Source organism: Anoplopoma fimbria, chromosome 2 (assembly GCF_027596085.1).
Source record: "Anoplopoma fimbria isolate UVic2021 breed Golden Eagle Sablefish chromosome 2, Afim_UVic_2022, whole genome shotgun sequence".
Lineage (NCBI taxonomy): Eukaryota > Metazoa > Chordata > Actinopteri > Perciformes > Anoplopomatidae > Anoplopoma > Anoplopoma fimbria.
This window is the reverse complement of record NC_072450.1, coordinates 3,336,276-3,359,216: the sequence shown is the minus strand read 5'-3', so window position 1 is coordinate 3,359,216 and position 22,941 is coordinate 3,336,276. Positions and strand designations below refer to the sequence as shown.

At 40.9% G+C, this 22,941-nt stretch overlaps 1 protein-coding gene across 3 annotated transcripts in view; it reads left to right on the top strand.

Annotated features, from left to right (window-relative positions):
- crtc3 (CREB regulated transcription coactivator 3) overlaps positions 1-18,519 on the top strand; it is a 43,415-nt gene extending 24,896 nt beyond the window's left edge. For 2 of the 3 annotated variants that reach the window (XM_054619153.1, XM_054619139.1), the window contains 10 exons: positions 1,084-1,187; positions 5,845-5,895; positions 5,988-6,073; positions 6,969-7,018; positions 7,854-8,092; positions 9,903-10,138; positions 10,695-11,027; positions 11,811-11,894; positions 12,425-12,632; positions 15,000-18,519. In XM_054619153.1, coding sequence (XP_054475128.1) covers positions 1,084-1,187; positions 5,845-5,895; positions 5,988-6,073; positions 6,969-7,018; positions 7,854-8,092; positions 9,903-10,138; positions 10,695-11,027; positions 11,811-11,894; positions 12,425-12,632; positions 15,000-15,205 — 1,597 coding nt within the window. In that variant the 3' untranslated portion in view covers positions 15,206-18,519. The remainder of the gene's footprint in view (positions 1-1,083; positions 1,188-5,844; positions 5,896-5,987; positions 6,074-6,968; positions 7,019-7,853; positions 8,093-9,902; positions 10,139-10,694; positions 11,028-11,810; positions 11,895-12,424; positions 12,633-14,999) is intronic. The other variant, XM_054619148.1, reaches the window with a different exon arrangement.
- The last annotated feature ends 4,422 nt before the right edge of the window (positions 18,520-22,941 follow it).

The following is a 22,941-nucleotide window of genomic DNA, read 5'->3' as shown; positions in this document are numbered from 1 at the left end:
TTAAAGAGAACATTAACAAAACTACTTCATTATGAGGTGTTCAAAGTTAACTTTTGGTGAAAATGTATTAAATTATTTATAGTGAGGTTTTTTTTACCATCATTGGAATATTCCATTTGTCTTTTATCATGTTTTGAATTTAAATTACAGCATAAAAAAACATGAAAGCTATTAATGTTATCTGGCCGCTAATCACTTTGATGATCTTTGCATGTTAAATATTTACTTTTCACATTGGTTTACCAACATCTTCACATCTGGCCAGACAAAATGATAAAATAAAACTCTTGTAAACAAACTCTTAAAAAGCACAGTGTTTAGGATATGAATCAGTGTTTGGTTTGTCCAAACACTGATTCATATCCTAAACGGGGCTCATTCTAAGCTAATGAAAACACAAAGATTTTTAGTTTCAGGTGATTATACACGAATGAAAACATAATTATTAATATTACATTCCATTTCTGAAAATAGATCCCCCTAACTGCTTGACACTGGTCCTTTTAAACTCGGTGTTTGGCACTTTTTTCTACGCTGTCTGACAAAATTGACAGAATCAAACCAACCTTGGCAGCTCTAAAAGCATCATATTTTGGATGAATCAAACTTAACGTGTGGTTACTAGTAGGAGTGACTCATGGAAGAAGCCGTTGAGTCGTAATGCATCGCACTAGAGAAAGATCGCAGCTGGAGTGATACAGGACTCTGTGTTTGTGTGGGTCGGACCGTGAATGTGTGTGAAAGGGAAAAGGAGTTTACTAATATTTTGTAGCTGCCAATTTCCCGGTATTTCCCCGTATCAGTTCATTTATGGATAACAAATGTTTTAATCATTATTTCATCATTTAGCCCAAAATGTGTTTTCATCTCCGACTGATCTCAGTTCAGTTCTGTGAGGATGTTTTTTGTGAGTAAGGTCCGTGTGATCAGTGCAAATGAATGCAGCTTTTTTGTGTGTGTGTGTGGAGGCAGAGTGACTCACGTTACAGCCCTGAGAAATCCTCTGCCTCTGTCCAAGGTGCTGGAACACTTTGCATAATTTCTCCTCCTCCTCTTCCTCCTCTTCCTCTTCGTCCCACACAGAACCAACTCAGACTCTGCTCTCCATACGAGCGCCATGAACCCAAACCCCCAGGACCCCTTTGGCATGAACCAGCAGATGGGTCGAGGTCCTCCCCAGCGCAATGGTGAGAGACACACACACACACACACACACACACACACACACACACACACACACACACACACACACACACACACACACACAACCACAAGCTACTCGCCTTCAAAGAGAGCAGTTTCTGTATTTGCTTGTTGGTTTGAATGTGTTTATATTTTTGATATCCATGTCTGGCAAGAAGTTTTTCTTGTTTTAACGTGTCCATAAATCTGCTTTGTTTCTCGCTACTGTAGCTGCACAATTTAAACCCTCCTATACAGACCTTTAAACCAATCACATACCTGATATATAAAATGATTGTATGTATTAGTTTCAAGCTGGTCTCCGTTACTTAAGTCACATTATTGGCCATCCACTATTTGTGCATCGTCCGACTTCCATCTCATCAAACTCACCGAAGCCTAAAGAAAGAGTTTGGGTGTAACGGTGCGCAGGAGACACAGTTCCGTTCATAACGAACTCGAAGCGTGACTCCTAGACCGGTTTAGGAGCCACATTTTGACGGGAGTTCAGTACAGCAAAAAAAGAGCAGGTCTTCCAGCGCCGGCGTTTCATTTACGGTCCCAAAGTGTGGCTTATGGATGCACAGATACCTAGTACAAGTACTTACATTTGAGTACTTGCCAATACCGAGTACCTTTACGAGTACCTAATAATACATTACAGTTCTAACAATAGCTATGCCGCTGACATTTTAACATTCAACATTGTGTTTTCCTTATACAAGTTCTTTGCATGAAGGGATGTTAATAATTAACTGTTTAACCGTGCTATTGGTTAAACCGTTAAAATAGATATTGAAAATAAGAAACTGAGAAAAACTCAACGAAGCGGCTTGTTCACATAAAGGAGGATAGCACCAGTCCACCTTAAATGTCAGTCCACCATAAGTGTGGCTACCTGTCTTAACTTGAATCAGCTGGCTGACGTGGGACCTCAGCCAGGGTTTCCCAACAGGTCCTGAGGAGCGGAAGCATTTACTCACCGATAAAAAAAAAAAAAATGTTCACACGCTGCACCTCTGAACTGAACTTACACAATGTGCAATGTGGAACTCTCTGTTGCACATTCAAAGATAATGGATTTTTCAGTGATGTATGATACATCTAGTGTGAGAATTTCAACAGGGTAATTTAACTTTAAAAAAAAAAAAAAATCCTATCAGACACAAATTATTATTCATAGCAGTATATTTCTATATTTAAAAACATGTCTGGAGCTTCACGTTTGTTCTAAACCATGTACTCCTACCAGCAGAAACTTTTTTCCTTCATAAACATAACTTTTGACACAATAACTACAAAGATTAGATGTTAGAAAAGTCATTACAAGTTCTCAAGTAAAGCACAAGTCATTTGTTTTTGTTGTTGCATGTTTAGAGAACTGCTGCCTTTGACTCTTTCTCACTGTAGTAGTTTGAATTTTGTCACCTACTTTTTATTTAGTCTTCTTTTATTTATTACATTTTACTCTTATCGTAGTCAAAGAAAAACATCACCATTGTAGCATATGTTTAGAATTTGTTTTGACATTTTTGTCTTTGTTACACATCAAATTAGATTGAACATTTCAGTCATTCTAGTCTAACTCAAATATCAACTTGTTCCTTCCTCCCAAGCCCTGTTGTCATTGTTAACTTTAACTTGAAGTTACCCAGGGAAATTTCATGTTGATTTTGGCGGTCCCTGTGGACAAAAGCGACAGTGTTTACAAGCGCCAGAGTCCCTTCAGAAAACCTCTCATTTTACTGCAGCAGATGACGTCTCGTCATCGTCTTGTCTTAGTCGTGGAAAAGAATTGTTGATGACGAACATAGTTAGTCATAGTTTCGTTTCAATGCACTGCGTTTACGGGAAACGATCTCACTTTGCTGCTCATCTATTGAAAAAGAAACTCCCTACATAAAATAACATGTTTGAATTTCTGCTGAAACCTTGATTTGAGTTATAGGATGTGACTTCAACCTGTGTCGATTCACTGTGAGTGTGAATGATCATGTTTAACAGAGCTGACAGGATCTATTAACAGATAAAAAAAAAGGCAGGTGGATTATTCACAGTATGAACTGAGCACCAACAACAAGGGCAGGAAACTTAAAGATTAAGATCCACTTGTGAATTGAGACATCACCTCAAACACATTACACTTTGGAGGAGATGTGCAGCTTTGTGTGAGCAGAGCATGTTGAGAGGCGGCTCCTCACCGAGCCCACGTCGTAGTTATCATACGAGTTTATAGTGTTTGTGTTTCTGTTCTGCTGGTCATTTATTAACAGAGAACACAGTCCATCCAGCCTGCTGCTTTTCAGTCTCGTTGGCCGCTCAGTTTCATAAATCACCGTCAGGCCTTTGTTGGTTTAATATATTCTGTTTATACCTTCTTGTAGCTGTTATTGTAATCAGTCCAAAGTATTCATCGTCCTCTCTCCTGAGCGGTTTCCATCCGAGCGTCCAGCGTGTCTCTGACGGCGTCCGTGATGAAGTGTGCAGTGAATGAGAGAAGTGCTCCTGCAGCCGAGTACTTCTCACTGTGTTTAGCCAACAAGTTTAAACAGGATATTGCCTTTAAGATCTGAGCCAAGTGTGAGTTTAACATACAAACACAATCAACCCAGTGTGGATAAATATGAATAACAGCACGCTGTCTGTTGTGCTTTAAATGGCTCACCTTAGACCCAGTTGGAAATGTACTGCCAGTGTGTGTATGTGTTGAATACAAAAATAGCCTATTTCACGTATTTCATTTCCTGTGAAATTATTTTCATTATGTCAAGTAATCAATAGATTCTTTTCTTGATCCTTTGCAAGTCCCCAGAGTCCATGGTGACGTTTTAAAATGTCTTGTTTTGTCCAGCAATCTCCGATTCTGAGATTTGAAGCTGATGCTGAAGTGTCTTTAAGCTGCATTCTCTCTAGTGTCCATCAGGGGGCGACTCCTCTGGTTGTATAGAAGTCTATGAGAAAATGACTCTACTTCTCTCTTGATTTATTCCCTCAGTAAACATTGTAAACATGAGTTTATGGTCTCAATCTCTAGTTTCAAGTCTTCTTCAATACAGCATGATGTTCATTTAGTAAATGATGCTCCATTTAGAGTCAAACAGACCATAAAGCAGGGGATGCTTTATCAACAGTCCAAAACCCAGAGATATTCAGTTTATGATTACAGAAATCTAAGAAAAATACTAAATATTATACTTTGTAAAGCTTGAATGAGTTGATTTTTTTGCCTCAAAAAATAGCTTGAACTGTTAATCAATTATAAAAAGTGCTTTGTTGCACATCTTTCCAATCCGCCACGACACTCGCCAAAAACATTTTATTGAAAATTGACTTAATGATTAATCAGTTATTTGTTTCAGCTCTACTCTTGTGCAGAGCTGCCAGTATAGTTAAACTGTATGGTGAAGGAGATGTCTTATATTTCCCTAGAGGTGAACTGAGCTGCCTGTTGGGGATCACATACAGAACAGTCTTCTCACATAGCCTGCTGTATATAGTCCACCAGCACATACTACACATAGCTGCCCAGGCTGTATATCATCTCCTCACAAGGAGGCTAAGACACCAGACTGGTCTATGTTAGGAAACGAGCAGCGCGGCCTCGTCTCCTCGCTGCTGTGAAGGCCCCGGGGCCACGTTGACACCTCTAAAGGTTTCGTGTGGTGTTGAGCCCCGGATGATTAAAGAAGCGTGTAACTGGAAATTACAGCCGTGAGTCAGACTGCCAGGGTGGAAACACTCTTTTTGGTGTGAAATCTTTTTTCTGCCAATTGCTGTCCAACCATAATCCTCATCATTTAGAACATCCATATTTAATGCATTGCACAGTGTAAGGGATCCAGGGGACACAAGCCAGACGTTTTCTGCGATCCACAGCGAGTTGCTTTTGTATCTCCTCGTTGTTTCATCTGCAGCAGCATCTGAAAAACAAAATAATCTCTAATGCCTTTTACCCATGGGGTGTGAGGAATAAACAGCATGAAAGTTGCATGACTTTTTCAGTTTGAATATATTCTTGCAGATTTTTTCTGTTGTAAAGCCAAAACTACTGTAAGATATTTTATTGAGTGTCCTCAATAACTCAATAAAATTATCGCACGCTCCCATTCCTTTCGGGGGAATCAGCGTGGAGGGAGGGAGGAACGGGCAATAGTTCAAACGCTAATGTGAGGAGACTTTAAGGAGACATCAAGAGAAACAGAAAATAAATATTTTCCCTAATAAGTAACAGAGTGTTCTGGAAGTGTTGTGGCCAAACACAAGAGTCAGACACGGAATAGAAACAAGTTAAAAGGAATGAGAGATGTGTGTGTGGAAGAGAGGGCTCTTTTGTGGCACAATAAAAACAATGGTTGTCTCTTTCCTCCTCCTCATCAGTCTATAACACCCCACCAGCCTCCCTCCTGTCTGACTTCATCTCTGGGACTCATAACATGATGCCAGATGCCCAGCTGTTGAGTTTTATCAAACTACGCAGAAAATGCAGTGTGTATTCCTGTCAGAGTGACTGATTATTGTGCCAGACATGCCGGGATCATATTGCCGGTTGATACTGAATATCCTCTAATGTTCCTCAGCTTCTGTTTTTTTTTATAACTTTGTTTTATGTCCTCAATCAACCCCCCCTACCCCATCTTCTTTTTGTTTGTTTGTTTCGTGGAGGCTGGAATGCAGCCAGCGTTAATGAGACAGAGGTGGACGGATCAGGAAATGGTGAGTTGCACATTCCTCAAGTAATCCAGAGTTCATTAATATCAGTTTGACTGTGAAACACACTTGTTTAATTCAACTTCCTCTCTCCGCAGTCTTCTCCTTCCCCTCCCTGACTAACGAGGAGAACCTAATAGGCGTCAGTAAGCCGCTTCCCAAGCAGCTGTGGGAGGCCAAGAAGGTGAGACTGCTCGCTTATCACTCGCTGCATCAGTGTGTAGTTGATGCTGTTTGATAGTCTGGTAACTCCATGTGAAAGCAGACTATCATCTGCATATTGTCGTATTCACTGCCCTCATGTGTGGGTTCATTGTTGCCATACTGACAATGAACACAACTGAAATAAAGGGATCAGCAAAATGGCTTTTCAGAATGTCCTCCATGGGGCCTTGTTTCAGAAATAAATACAAACGGTAATCAACGGAGAGAGATAAATATTTAGTTGATCCCATTTGAATTGTGCCAGGAATTTCACATATGACGTTTGTCAATTTAAAAGATAACTTTGCAAGTCAAGAAAGTCGCAGTTGGTCAGAGATTCGTCAAACTATCATTTCGAATTGTGTGAAACCAATCAGTGAACTACATCTCTCATCTCGCACAATGTACGACACAAGCTAGCTAGCTAGCTAACTTAGCTATGTTCCATGCACAAATGCTTCGTTGTCTTGCCTGATGTGTTTTATCCATCGACTCATTTTATCAGCTAGAAAGAGAAAGAACAAGTGAGCACCCCTGGTACTAAACACACACAGCATCATAGCTTTAGACAGATACATCACTTAAGAGACTTTTGAGTGTGTAGTCTCAGTTTTCTACAAAAAACGTGCAAAATTTCTGCCAGAAAGCTGAACAGTTCCAATATCGCGACTGAAAAAGCATTTTAGTTCTTAATGTATCGGTACTAATAAAACAGGTTATTGTTCCGTTTTTAAACACGGGGTATTGCGATACTTTTCAATCTGCCAGAAAGCTGAACAGCAATCTACAGTTTGCTATCAACCCCAAAATAATATTTTGAAGATTAAATGCTGTGTTGGAGTGTTATTATCTAATGGTAATTCTTTGTGTTTCAGGTCCAGTCTCTGGCATCGAGGCCTAAATCATGTGAAGTGCCTGGAATCAAGTAAGTCTGAAGGTTCAATTTGTTGTTGGTTATAAAGCTTTTCTTTTAATTTAAGCCCCATCAGTGTGACGTTAACACAAAGCATTTTTTTCTGGGCATCAAAGCGCTGCTGTAGCTGCTCAACAGTAATGAAATGCCAAACATTCCCACCTCGTCAGACAGGAAGTGTGTGTTCCTCTTCACACCTCTAACACTTTTGAAAGAAGAGGAACAGAGTTATTACAATCGGATTCCAGGGGCATTGTTTTCCTTCTGCAAGTGACCTCTGCTGTCAAGTCAGGATTTAGAAGCAAACCAACGTCACCTGTTTTTACAAGCGTTTAGCTTTTGTTGCCAGCACATGTTCGGGCATAATTTAGAGTTTTTATTGTCACACACAAAACAATACAGTCTTCTGAAGAGATTCTTAGAAAGATTTCCCCTGGATATATAAGGAAAAGTTTTGACCTTGGCCTCTTTATTTCATGCTGCCTCTTTATCTGAGACAGAGAGACAGACACCATTTTCATGTTTGTGGAGGCAAGCGTTTGTTCATTGTTTTTTTGTGCTCGGTGCCAGTTTGTGTGTGTGTGTGTGTGTGTGTGGGGACAGAAAACAATGAGTCACTGTTGCTGTTCATACACTGTTAATGCAGCATATGAGCAGAAATGGAAATTAGAGAAATAATGGAGGAAATGTAGAGAGTGGGTGTGGTATAAAAAAAAGAAGAGGTTGGGAGTCAAAAGAAACGTCTTGTCAGATTGAAATGTCAACGGCAGCATATTTAATGACCCTACGTTTGATTATGTTCAATATTTACATTCATTGAAAAGTTGATTGTGTTCTCTCTCTGCAGTATTTTCCCGTCTCCGGAGCAGAACCCAGGTCTGTCCCACTACCAGGGTTTATTGAATACCAGCGGCTCGCTGCCGGACCTCAGCAACCTGCACTTCACCTCGCCGCTCTCCACGCCGCTGGACCCGGAGGACAACGGAGGCTACAACAACCTCAGCGGGGGCAGCAGCACCGGCAACCTGCCGGCCGCCATGATGCACCTCGGCATTGGCAACTCGCAGCAGGGTGGGTGGAGCTCAGGTTTGTGGATGTGTGTGTTTGTGTGTGTGCGTATTTCCCACCCATATGACTCTTAAAACAAAGCAGTGTGTAGATTTGTCTGTTTTTTATTTAAAGTTAATATTCACAGGGAAAAAATATTGATATGATAATAATCGATAATATTGATAGATGTACTTTATTGATCCCAGATTGGGAAATTCTTGTGTGAATTCTTGTGCAACGGATCATAACACTCACGGTTTGGATCACATTATGGTTTTGAGTCACAAATCAGATCAGCACCAAAAAAAAAAAGGGAGCAAATATAACTTTTTTTTGTTGCTGATACCAATTGCCGATGTTGAAGATCCTTACGGGCCAAAACATTTTTCTTTTGTTGTTTTATTTTGTTATAGCAGCTGGTATAGATGCCTCCAGCCTATTTAAAGTTTTCACCAGCGTCCTGAAACATCATTTCAACCATTCTGAAGTCAAAAATTCGACATTTCCTCTTTTCCTATGTTGATGTAGTCATCTACTGTGTTTTTTGTGTGTGCATAAAACATACAATTCAAATGATAAGGAAATAAAATATTTTATTTTTATAGATTGAAAAACATCTTGTCATTGGTAGCTTTAATTATGTATTATAAGCTGTTTAGAATTAGTGTTTTGAAGTTTAACGGTTCATAATTCCTCTCTAATATCTTTTTTATGTTGCTGTGAAAACATCTCCTTCAAACTACTTGAGTTCTACAAGTTCACGATTTTCAGTAGTTTTGTCACAGCACCAGTAAATATACATATCAACACTAGAAGAGAGATATATATGTATAGAACATCTATTGAGATACAATACAAAAGACTCTGTATATACCAAACTACTAATCAAAATATAAAGAGGGTAACATTCTATATATATTAGACAAGTGTCTAACTGCATCTTTAAAGGAAAGGAAAGTTCTCTGATTTCTCAGCTTATTCTCTCGTCTCATAAGAAGTTCTCTCTCCTCCTCTGCCCCTCTTTGTTTTCATCTCTCCATCCACCATTTTACCCTCGTTTGGCTTTGTTTGTCCTCTGTTTCTTTGCCTTTTTTTTGTTTTGTGGCATACTGAATGAAATGAATGAAGACACGTGGTTCTTGAGGAATGTCTGCCTCCGCTTTAGTTCTGTCACTTACGAGAATGTGTGTCTCCTGTTGCCTGGCAACACAACTCTACCCATAGTCCACGTTGTCGTTGAGTGTGTGCGTTATCTGAATCTACTTGGTTGTTCAATGTGTGCTCCCGTTCCGACTGTGCATGTCGGTGTAAGTCAGTGTTCTAGTCTTTATAGGTTTGATAATCTGAAGGTCTGAAGTTTGGAGTTGCTGCTGCGGCGCTCTGAGCCGGTTCCAGGTCTCGTCCTCTGCCAGCCGACCGTCCATTCTGGATCGCTCTTTGAATGATCCCTCTGTGTCCGACTTCCTCACTCGGCTGCCTGACCTGATCCCCCCTCCCTCTCCGTGTTTCCTCCCATGTCCAACACTGTTCAGCTTGGCCGAGCACCAAAGCCCCAAAGAGACCCTTTGACCCCGATCCGGCTCGCTACAATCGGCTCTTTTCTTTTCCCGTTAGATTCTCCTCTCTGTCTTCTCATTTTCCTTCCCCTCTGCTCTGCATCTCCCTCTCCCATCGGTCAAACAATAAAGTGTTTTTTGTGTCGGGTTCTAGAGAGCACGCCAGGAAAATAGAGTCCATACCACATCATAACTTCCACATGTTCCCAGTATCTGTTCTGGATTCACAGCCGTGAGATTCATTCTGATGCATATTTACACTCTGATATCTCCCCCTCCCCCCACTGCAGGTCTGTCCTCGTCTCTGAGCAACCCCTCGATCCAGGCGTCCCTCAACAACTGCCAGCTGCAGTCGTCGCTCAGCAATCCCTCCATCAACTCGTCCCTCCGTCTGTCCAGTAACTCCCCCCGGCGGCGGCCAGCTCCCATCAGCCCCCTCACCCTGTCTCCCGGCTCCGAACAGCGCAGGGGTCTGGCCAAGCAGCTGTCTCCCACCATGTCCCCCTCGCTGTCCCCCATCACACAGGTACGCCCGCCTTCACATTCCCCAAATAACGAGACGGATTGTTTACTTTTTAGTGCAACGGAATAACAATATAATCTATAATTAATTTATCTATAATGATACAGAATTTATCTTCAAACTTCAAAACAGCTCTGGTTGAGAGACTCCTTAACTCCACCCTACATATAAATGTAGTTTTGTGTTTTCTTGTGTAGCAAAATGGGACTACAATCAGCATTTAGTCATGCAACCCTGTTGTACAATGACAATAAAATAACCTTGTAACTATAAAACTGAACAGTATGAGAATCTGTTTGTGCAGACTAAGAATAAAATTCCTTTTGTCACATTCAGACATGTACAATGATGTTAAATAAAGTCTGACATCCAAGTAAAAAGACTTGCCACTGCCAAAAAAAATACACTGGTGCATTTGTTTTTCACTCTGTTTGATGGAGAGAATGCAGCTGAGTTATGGCGCTACAATCGTAATAAATAAACCTCAAGTCCTGAACTCCTCGTTTAACTTGTGAGTCAGTCTTCAGTGACTCCTGCTGGCTTTCTCCGTCCCGTGTAGGGAGTCGCTTTGGATACCAGCAACATGCCAAGAGAGCCGCCCCCACCCTATCCGCTCTATCAGCAGTCCCAGCATGCAGTGGACCAGGGAAGGCAACATCAACACCAACACCAACAACACCAACAACACCAGCAGCAACAGCAGCAGCAGCAACAACAACAGCAACAACAACAGCAGCAACAACAACAACAACAACAACAGCAACAACAACAGCAACAACAACAACAGCAGCAACAACAGCAGCAACAACAGCAGCAGCAACAACAACAGCAGCAGCAACAGCAGCCTCTTTCCCCTCTTCAGAGCATCTCACTGGACTTCAACATGAGCCAAGTAAGTGCCATGAAGAATTTCTTTGTCAGGGTGTGTGTGCGCATTGGCACACACACACACACACACACACACACACACACACACACAAAATCATATTTAGTGCACCAGTCTTCATGGTGTTCTGTTCACTCTTCCTGCAGGGCAGAAATTAATGCGAGAGATTAGATTCAACATCGTAATTTTATTAAACCACATAAGTGGCAGCTGGTGACTCCAAAAAAATAAGGAAGGACAGGATGGAAAACCAACCCACAGAATCATGTTGTATTATTAAGTCATTTCTCTTTATTTGCACTCCTTTCTTTTCTTTTTCTTTTCATCTGGAAAGTACTTTGAGAAAGTGCTGTATAAATAGAATTATTATTATTAAACTAGTTGGCCACTTATCTACTTTGTATGCTGTTTTTAAAACAATGGCTTGCAGATTTTCTTAAAAACAAAAACTGCAAGCTCTTGACTGGAATCGACCTTTTGTGAGAAATGTGTCACTTACCATCAATATTTTCCCAGAATCCCTAGTTTTGTCCGACCCAAAGTCCAAATCCTAAAAATATTAACTTGGCAAACACTCACATTGGAGAAGACTTTTCTCACTAATAACTAAACTTATAGTCTGAGGTAGTCGCAGACCTTTAAATTAATATTATTGCATAACCTTAAAGGAAGTACCTCCACTTCAACGACCCCTTTACTTATTTATTTTACGTCACACATGTCATATAAAATTTCAGAAACAAGAAAAACTTGATGATGATTTTTTTTCTATCTTTTTTTTCTTTACAGCACAACAACATGGCGGCGCTCTTCAACGACCCCTTCATGGAGCAACAGTTCTCCAACCGCCAGACCAAGACCCACCCTTATCAGGTACAGGTTGACACACACACACACACACATGCGCGCGCGTTCGGCGATTTTGCTGTCGCCATCTTGAATTACGGCTGCAAGTTGGGAATGCTCTGACTTGAGGGGGGATACACTTTAATTTTTCACCATTGTGAACTTTTCCAATTATTCCGACAGCAATTGAATGCAGCATAAACCCTGGCATGGTGATCGAGTACCTTGACTAAATGCAGATTTTACTTTAACACAAACAAGTAAAAGCAAATACATTTATTTAGCCAATAAATTATTAGGATTCTTTTAGCAGTTTAACAGGAGAATAATCTCTGTGGCATCAGATAATAATGTTTTTGTAGTTTTTGTCAGACCACAGAGCTCAACAGAATGTGTCCTTTGCCATCAGTTGTAGTGTTAATAAGCTTTTCTATGGGATGTGGATGTTGTGAGAAAACACGTGAAGGCATCACACAGAACCAGGCTGCCAACGTGAACTCGACGTCTCATTCTCGTCTTTCGTTTGCCATTTTTCTCTCCGCCCATCTGCCGTCTAGTTGGATCAGTTCGCTCTGTTGGAAAACGCGATGAGCTCCTCGGCGGGGGGTTCCTGCTTCGACCCTTCCTCCTCTTTGCTCTACTACTCCCAGGCCGCCCTCTCGGGGCTGGGCGGCAGCCACGGCAACCTGCAGGACCCGATGCACATGAGGTCCAACATGCTGTACTCCAACTGCAGTGGAGGGCTGCCCAACATCATACTCACTGGTGAGTCTCAACCTGGTGGGGTTGGTTGTTTTTAGTGTAAGCCACCACAGGTGCATCCTGGGAAAGATGATGTTTATTTTGTTTCTTTTTAAAGTGACAATCTTGAAGATTTCATGAAATAAAAGTCTGATAAGTCACTATCTATATCGCCAAATTAGTTAACACAATGGTGATTGAGCTCGTAGCCCACTAATTATTTTTTGTTGCAGTATTTATATTATGAACTGGGTGCCTGTGGCGACATTCCCGGGAAATGTATGCTGTATTAATACTGCGTTCCAGACACTTAAGAACTCCAACATTTCTGACCTCCTACTCAAAAAAAGTACAATTGAATGACAATCAAAGTTTGAGTTCCTACTTTGGGCCAATCCATCTACCCCGACTGCATGAAGAAACAAGCCTCGACCTCCGGTCTGCCAAGTGAAGCCAATCCTGAAGTTCCTTAAAGCTGCATTCTCTCTACTGTCCATCAGGGGGCGACTCCTCTGGTTGTATAGAAGTCTATGAGAAAATGACTCTACTTCTCTCTTGATTTATTCCCTCAGTAAACATTGTAAACATGAGTTTATGGTCTCAATCTCTAGTTTCAAGTCTTCTTCAATACAGCATGATGTTCATTTAGTAAATGATGCTCCATTTAGAGTCAAACAGACCATAAAGCAGGGGATGCTTTAGGGCGGGGCTACACACTGATTGACAGGTCGACACCAGAGACGTATATACTTCACTCCTCTGCATTCCAAATATGGAAACAACATGGTGACAGTCTACTTCGAACTCAAAGCTTCAAAACATCAGTTGACAAACTTATAAGGTCAAGTCACAATGACTAAGTCCGGTTCTTGTAACAGTTTATGGAAATAACCAGTTGTCTGACGTCACAAGACAAAACAGGAGGAAATTGTAAACCATCAACTAAAAGTCAATGTTTAGTAATGCTGTAGTCACGAACCTTTAACCAAAGTCATAACCAAGACCAGAGTGTATCGAGACAAGACTTAGTGGTTTTGAAATCAAAGACCAGACCAGTGCGAGTCCCACAACATATGACTCACTTAGGATAAAATGTAGAACATGTAAACCACTGACTCACTCCTCAAACTGATCAGAAAAATCCACATTCACATATAAACCTTTAACAGAAACAAATTAAGATTCCTCTTCACTCACCTCTTTAATTGTCATGTATACTATATATATATATATATATATATATATATATATATATAGATATATGTGTGAATGTTTACATGTGAAATGTCTTGCTAAAGAGACATTGATTGCGAAGAAAAAATATGCGGAGGCTGCACTGCTGAAAGTTCAATTCTGTTCACACTTGCCAAAGAAACATCAGTTTTTCAGTCGTGGTTTTCGTTAAAGCACTTGGAGGTCAGAAGCTGGAAATTTAAACTGATTCTGACCTTCCGAGTCGTCGTGAACACAGGATTCCATGCTGCTGGTGCCAACTGAAAGCTGCAGCTTCACATAAAAAGCATTTAAACTGGGAAACACGAGTTGACTTTTGCTATGAAGTGTTTGTTGTTAATGCAAATCGGTTCCATCGGTCCCTGCAATATTCAAAAAGCAGCCGCAGGGAGAGGTAACCAACTACTCTCTCTGTTCACAGACTCGGCATGAAATCAGATCACGATTGCTCACAGAATGATGGAAAATGATTGCCTGACTTCTTTATTAAAAACTTAAACAGTTAGTTTGTTGCCCATCCAAATTTTGAGACCTGTAGTATTAAACCATTTTTTGCTGTTACCATCAGTAGACAGGGTTTCACCAAATCCACAAGGAGTGAAATCTTAAGGATTCACTTGAATAGAAAACAGAGCAGAAAAAAAAGAGCCGAGGCATTTTCAATATTCAGAGCGTGATGAGAGACGAGGGACAATTACTGGAGATAATCAGATAAGCTTTATTAAAATGTCCTTTTGCCACAGCCGTCCTCAGAAACAAATTTGTGGTGTGATTCTAAATAAATTCATGTCAGAAAGATAAAACTTGTCTTTTCTATGTTCCCATGGTGCCGTTTTACTGAATGCAAATATGACTTTGTTTAGGAGCGTTTGCAGAGCAGCTTGTTTTTCAGGAATCAAGTGTCGTGCATTGATTTTTCTCACTAAAGGAAAATGAGCAAACCTTCATGAAGACTTAAAACTGCACAGACTGATCCTCCACTTTAAATGCATGGGGGGAGTGTCGGATATATGGTTTTTATAAAGAGCTGTCATGACTAATGATGAGGGCAGTGAGACTGTCAGCTAGAGCGAGAGGAAATGTTTTTTCCAGTCCGGAAGAAAACATTCACCCACCATCATCTGTTTTTCTCTCTCTCTCTCTCTCTCTCTCTCTCAGATGACTCCAACCCCAGTCTGTCAAAGGACATCAGCAGCGCTCTCTCTACGGTGCCCGAGTGTTTTGACTCGGAGGGATGCTTCCCGTTGGAGGACGAGCTGCGCATCGAGCCGCTCAGCCTGGACGGACTGAGCATGCTCAGCGATCCCGACATGGTGCTGCCGGACCCGTCGGTGGAGGACAGCTTCCGCAGCGACAGACTCTGAGCATAGAGAGGGAATAAAAGGCGGATTTGCAGTGTATAGAGTGTACAAATCTGAATATGCATGCAAAACCATCTCTATAGGGCCACTGTGCATGCGTCCACTGCCACTAACATTCATTTAAATGTGAAAGACACCATGTGCACAGTCATGCACACACACTTTTATAAGGAGGCGACTTGTGAACAAACACTGTTTACACACACAGTTACCCCTCGTAAGTGACATTATTTTAAACGAGGCGGATCGATGCAGTTTGGGGTTTTTGAATCAGCTCTGAGAGTCTGCACCTCCTGCAGAACCCCCCACAACAACCAAAAAGACTCGGACGAACACGTGAGACGATCCCGCTTCTTTCTCTCTCTCTCTCTCTCTCTCTCATCACCAGCTAACAGCCCCCTGAAGCCATGGCAACCTCGTCACCATGGTAACACACACACCATAGCAACCCCCATCGCCATTGCTGAAGAGCAGCAGGAATGCCAACACGCACGTTAACTTTCCTCACAGCTCCAGTAAATCAGGGAATGGGAGCTCAGAGCCGTTGTCGCTGTCCACAGCTGGAGCAGGGACACAAGGGAGCAGTGACGTGTCGGTGGTTTAACGTCTGGCAGCCCAGAAGAAGTGACATTTGTCGGGGGTTAAACATCTGGCAAACCAGGAGCAGTGACGTGTCGGTGGTTCAACATCTGGAAACTCGGGAACAGTGACATGTGTCGGTGGTAAGACATCTGCCAGACCATAAACAGTGACATTTTTCCGAGGGTTAAACATCTGGCAAACCAGGAGCACTGACGTGTCGGTGGTAAAACATCTGGCAGCCCAGGAGAAGTAACAAGTGTCAGTTGAAAAACATCTGGCAGCCCAGGCGCAGTGACGTGTCGGTGGTAAAACAACTGGAAAACCAGGAGCAGTGACATGTGTCGGTGGTAAAACATCTGGAAAACCAGGAGCAGTGACGTGTCAGTGGTAAAACATCTGGCAGTCCAGGAGCAGTGACGTGTCAGTGGTAAAACATCTGGCAGTCCAGGAGCAGTGACGTGTCAGTGGTAAAACATCTGGCAGCCCAAAAGCAGTGACTTGTCAGTGGTAAAACATCTGGCAGCCCAAAAGCAGTGACGTGTCAGTGGTAAAACATCTGGCAGCCCAGGAGCAGTGACGATTGTGTTGGTAGAACATCTGGCAGCCCAGTTTTAATCAGGTGAAGTTGCCAGCTGTGTCGGCGTGACTACTTCAGGCTCTTGAACAATCACGGTAGAAATGAAGACTAGAGAGATTTTGTTTTAAGTGTATTTCTTTACAAATGGTATCAGAGTATTTTTGAGATGTTTGCCACATATGTATATATATATGTGTACATGTATACATATATATACATATATATACAGATATATATAAATATATATAAAAGCCTCCATTTCAGTCTGATTAGAATGTATTTTCAAACTCGAAAACAAAAAGGGCAAACTGTTTACAAAGATGAGATTTTATTAAGTAAATATTACTTAAGAGTATAGATTTTTGACTTTCTAATTAAGAGATTAAATTCTAAGATGTGTTGATAAATGCTATATTTTTCCTTGAGATTTGGTCGGATCCTCCCCGTCTCCTCGGTCCTCTGGCAGAACTTTGACAGAAGAAAAACAAACAGAACTTCACTTTTTCTTTGATTTTTTTTTTTTTTTTTAAATACTTCTATGTACAGTAATTTCTCACGTTTTATTTTACATTTTGTACTGACTTGTTATGGCGCTTTACTTGTACTTTTCAGTCTTGTTGTGAATAAGGGCATGCGCTGTGCTACTGTGGATCAATCTATGCCCTCAATATCTTTAGCTTTCTGTCCTCGTGTTACAGCAGCACACACACACACACACACACACACACACACACACACACACACACACACACAGTCAGAGAGCAGACTGTAGACATGTGGACATCGGACATCATGTAACGTTGCACTTAACCTTCTTTTGCACTAATTGGTTCACAGACTGATATTTTTTTACACCTGGTGAGAAAGTTTTCCTTTTTTTTTTTTTACCTGTTAACCCAAAGAAGAAGTTGAGAGAAGCCATTACTGAGAAAAAGTGAGACTTTACGTGACGAGACATGTTTAGTCACTGCACGTTCACTCAATTCAAAACACCAGCAACAGGTGTTTAATTTTGATATGATGTTGGAAAATTGATATTTTCTAGGCTCATATGAGACTTTATAATAACATGTTTTTGTAAAGAGCTCATATTTGCAGGTGATTATGTAATAACTCGGCCATTCGGGGCATTGAGCGCCCCCTAGTGTCCGTTTTGATAAAATCAAAGAGCTATTCTTTTAAAAAATATATTGTTTCTGAACAGAATTTTCTCTAACTATGCTCCTTTTTAGCTATGCAACCGTTTCTCAATCAAGTGAAACCTGTTGAGCAGGTTATGCACTGTTCATTTTAATGTGCACAATGTGGGGGGGGGATCAAATCAGCCAGAAATCCACAATATTACATGAGTCCAGTGTCCACAGTGTAAGAAGAGCGTCTTGCTCCTGCAGGATTTGCATCAACAGTCGGAGAACAAGAGCAAAATTTATAGCAAACTATTTTTAAAGTTACTTGTGCAACGTTTTTTTATTTTTTATTATTATTTGGACTGCATGCAAAAAATGGTGCATGGCACTTTTATTTGTTTGTGATTTATTGTTTCTTTTACTTCTCAGTCAGAAGGTGTTCAACGCTGCACTGTGAGGACTGAGTTCTTTCTGAAAGAGGTTCAGTGTGATTTCTATGTCGACTATAAAATGAAGAGGGGTTGATTTTCTAAGAGTTTTATATTCAATCTCAGCTATTATACTTTTTTTTTTTTTTTTTTTTTTACCTGCTCTCTTGTTGGCTCTTAAAGACATTCTGTTGAGCTATGGAGACACTTTGCAGTTTAATTTCCCTTATTGTAATATATATATATATATATTTGTTTATTCCTCCTTCTGATTCCCCGTCGTCTAAACGTTCGCCTTCTGCTGCCTTACTTTGTTGTATTTTGTGACTTTTCATATTCCAGCAGTAACCTGTTTCAGCTCGTAGAAGCTTTAGCTCTGTACGGTACTAACCGCCCGTTGTCCTTCTGTCTCTTAGTCTGTTTCTTTTTTTGGTTACTTTTTTTAGTTGCATATTAAAAAAAGAAATGTACAGTTCTGTTATTTAAAGAATGTTTTTGTCCACTAGTGTTACTACTTCTTTTTTTATGTCATATGAGTTCCCCCAAGATATAAAATGTTCTTGTATAACGTTATGTTATAGTGCTTATCTTTTCTGATTTAATATAAACAATAAAACTCTGTATTGTGTATTAAAAGGTCCTGTGGTGGTCGTTCCTGCCACTAGATGGCAGCAGTGCGGTGCCGTCCAGAGGTTCAAACCCCTCCAACATAACCTCCACGTGTTGGAGTTTATTAACTTTTTGTTATTACTTAACTAAATCAGCATTTGTTCTTTATTTTCTTTCTGGTTGGAATCTTTTCAAGCAGCTCTGTAATCATTTCCATCCATTTGGTTTCATTGATCAGACTGACAACTTTATTTATTTTTTTAAATGACAAACACCAGAAGAAGAGACCATTGATTTATTACCGTTCAACACGTGGAATCATCTCTCCCCTTCATGTCATGCTGTTAAATTGTCTTACATTCTCTGCCAACACTCACACAAATATGTCACCAATCTTGCAAACTTTTGTTCCAAAAGCCAGACATTTTCTGGGAGAAATATCTGCACTCTTCCGTTCAAAACATTTAGTCTTTCTGTGGAGTGAAACATCTCTGACTCAGATCCTGTTTTTCTTGGTATTCCAGCTGCGTCCAGAGACTCCTTTTTAGGTGAAATTGATGGCGGTAATAACTCAAGTGTTTATTTGTAGAGTATCCAAAGTGGAGTCAGATGGCAACAATCTGATGATGGTCATTACCTCCCGACCCGTCTGCATGGACGATCGACTGAGGGATTAAATGACCGGGGGACGATTTCACCGCCAGGTCCCTTCTAAGCAGCAGAGGAAGGAACCTAAGTAATTGATAGAAAGACACTTGATTTGCTTAACTACGTCAAACAAGTGGAAAAAGTCCAAAAGTAAAGGATATATTTGGACGTAGTCATCATGAGGTCACCCGTTGGTTTGTGGACTGACGATATGAAGCCTTAAATTCTGCGATTTTGCCGTCGCCATGTTGGTTTTTTTTGCAACCAGCGCTAGTGCACGCTATGATGATGAACCGTAGACACTAACCGTCTCCTTTGCTGCTAAACTAGCCACCGTATATCGTCTCGGCACATGATCTTGTAGACTTTTGGACAACAACAATACACATATTACCCAGAAATCATTTTGCATATCTGTAAATGAGGGAAATAATAAGTTAATTAATTCATTGAATAGTTTTTTAAATAGTACGTAGATGAAGCATCATTTTGTTGCAACGGAAATAACCTGATGAAGGTCTACGTACCGAAACGTCGTGACTAAAATACATTTATACGCAAGTGAAGAAGCCAGTGTGTGGGAGTTTCTGTTCTACAAAGATTAAAACGGACAAATTTACTAAAATAAAAACAGGGAATTAAGGGGAAAATATAGCTGATGGCATCGTCTTAAATTAATGTTAGTTCCATTTCCAACATTGTGCTTATACCTCAAATAATCATTTTTCTTATCTACGGGCCTCCAAGTGATTTAAACTATGACATCAGTAGGTCTCAATTGGTTAAATTATGATTTAGAAATCTGACATTTGGTGACCAGCGGGTGGAGTTGCTGTCTGTTCTCACTCAAAGTGTACACAGTGAGTATGTGAATATATAGATATATATATATATATATATCTATATATTCACATACACACTGTATACATGTATATATATATATATATATATATATATATATACTGTATATGTGTGAGGGCAGTATAGTCTGGCAGATGGACAGTGTGGGCTGCTGGAAATCAGCCAGAGCCTCAAACACAGAAAGCTATCTGGGAGAGAGTTCCCAAAACAACACACACACACACACACACACACACACACACACACACACACACACACACACACACACACACACACAGAGTGAGGGAGCTCAACAGATAATCACAGTCATCAGTCAGAGCTGGAGTTGGTCAGGATGCCAGCCTCAAATTCCTCTGAGGATGTGTGTGTGTGCGTGTGCGTGTGTGTGTGTGTGTGTGTGTGTGTGTGTGTGTGTGTGTGTGTGTGTGTGTGTGTGTACAGTCCAGCTGGTGGGAACCTGACGGAGAGCTGAACTGAGCTGCTGGCTGAAAGTAATTAATGAGCTCTGTTAAGCTGGTAGACCGACTGTTTATAGCAGCAAACTGTTTTTATTGTATTTATGTCTTAGTTCTTTTTGGGGATAAAATCACCTCTAAGTTAGATGAAATGTTGTTTATTAAAACTAGTCAACATGTCAATCTAAATTATTTTAAAGTTACTATAAGGAACTTTCATTTTGTGTCGATTGTGGCGCCCCCTGTGGACTAAAGTGGTAGTGTTTCTGAGCACCAGTCCCTTTAGAAAACCTCTCATTTTACTACAGCAGGGTCTGACAGTCTGCCCCGCTCAGTCCTGGTTCTGGTTCTCCTGGGCCTCCCTTCCCTCCAGCGGGTCCATTAACACGGCCTGGGTCTCCAGCAGCGTGGTGTCGATGTTGGAGGAGCAGAGAGGAGAAGCTCTGCTCCTGGAGGAGGAGGAGGAGGAGGAGGAGGAGGAGGAGGAGGAGGAGGAGGAGGAGGAGGAGACACTGCTGTTGCCGGGTGGACTCTCCTCTCCCTCTGGAGTCTGAGCTCTCCTCCTCCCTCCGGAGCTCTGGATCTGCAGGTCACGGTGGACTGGCTGCTGGGTCTGGTTCTGTCCACGGTGGACTGGTCTCTGCTGGACTCTGAGCTGAAGGAGTTTCTGGTGAACCTTCATGAGTTCATCTGGTTTCTCCAGAATCCGACCCGGTGTCTCCGATGACGAGCTTTAAGAATAACTTTATAGAAACAGACGATCTTCTCTCTGATGGTCTGTTTACTGATGGAGGTCTATAGAGGATCAGGACTAAACTGAGACAGAACCAGTTAAAAGTTCCTCAAACAGTTGTCTGTTCTTCCCCCTCTGGTGAGAGAACAGTGTTTCCTGAACCTTCTGTGGTGATAGTGTCTGTTAACCAGCTTGTTGGTGTCTTTCATCCTCACACAGACCTGAATCAGTGAGGAACGCTTCATGTCGACCTTGACCTCTACGGAGTCGGGGTCATTTCTTCTTGTCAGCTCTTCTTCATGAGCCTCTCTTTCTTCCTCCCACCTCGCCTCACCTCTCCGTCTCTCTGTCTCTTTAAACTGACAATGTCTCCCTTGTTGTCCCGTCTTTCCCTCTTGTTAACTCATTATGAGGCAATTTTGTTATTTATCTTTTTTTTCTTCCTGAACCGTTTCTTGTAGAGATCTGGTCCAGCCCCTCTGGGAGGAAAATGATTCGCTCATTGGTCATAATAAGAACATGTTTGAATGTCTTAATTTACTTAAAATCAATTACTTTAAATTATTATAATATGTAAGCTAATCAGTATATTTGTTTACCTTTATTATGGTAAAAAAATCTCAATGTTTTTTATAGTGCATGGCTGAGGAGGAAAAGTTGGTTTATCAATAAAAGCAAAAGGCAACAAAGTGAAATGAATTCAGGAGCGAAGAATAATTCATGACATACACGAAGCTCTTGACTTTAAATTCCACTGAAGAGACAAAGAACAGCGACGAAAACCTAAAATCTGTGTTCAGCTAGACTCTAACGTTACTCAAATTTTACTCTTTTGCCATTTTTCAAGGAATTTTGGTAAATTTTGTGCTAAATTTAGATGAAATCTTGGCCAAAACCAGCTGCAGGGACGACGTTTTATTGTAATCCAACAGGAAGTTAGCAGCACTGGTTCCCTCCAGAGAAACAATGGTTCCAGTTTTCCACTGGATTCTGGATTGTTGCAGAAATAAACATTTATGATTCTTACACGTTTTGAAGATAATCTTCACAAATGAACAAAACTTTTATGATATTTTAAGTGTATAGTAAAAATGTAATGTTAGGCTATAAAGGAACCACACCAAGGTCACATGACTTCAGGTCTCCACCACTAAGCTAGTTTAGTCACATGACTTCTAAATTCACCAGAGGTTTACTGACCTATTTTATATCGCAGAACAAAACGTTAAAATCTCTTCAGCTCGTGTTAAACAGCGAGGGGAGAGGAGGACAAATGTGCCGACTCATTTTCTTTATTAAAGACATATTCCTTCAGCAATGCATGCAACTTCCCCATTTTTTTTTAATTGTACACAGTAATTAAAAATGTTGTAATGACTTTAAACCCCATTTTGATAGAATTTATTCCTGCAGTCATTCTTTCATTAATAATCAGTAAATGCATTTGCAGTCGGTTGCTTCTTTGGCCTTCTTTTCAGTGACATGTACCACAGATGTTGCAAAATCAACCATAAGTGAAAGTTTACAGATTATTATTTAGGAAACCACATGTTCTCCACATTCCCCGCGTGCTTTCTCTGTCTTGTTTCTTTTTTTATGTGCTAACAGTTAACTGTTCTTGTATCTTTGTTCTTTTACTGTTTGCAATGAGAAGCATCCTCGACTCTTGTGTTTTTCTTACCACATGTTGAGCTGATCGAGTCCTCCTCCTCTCCGAGC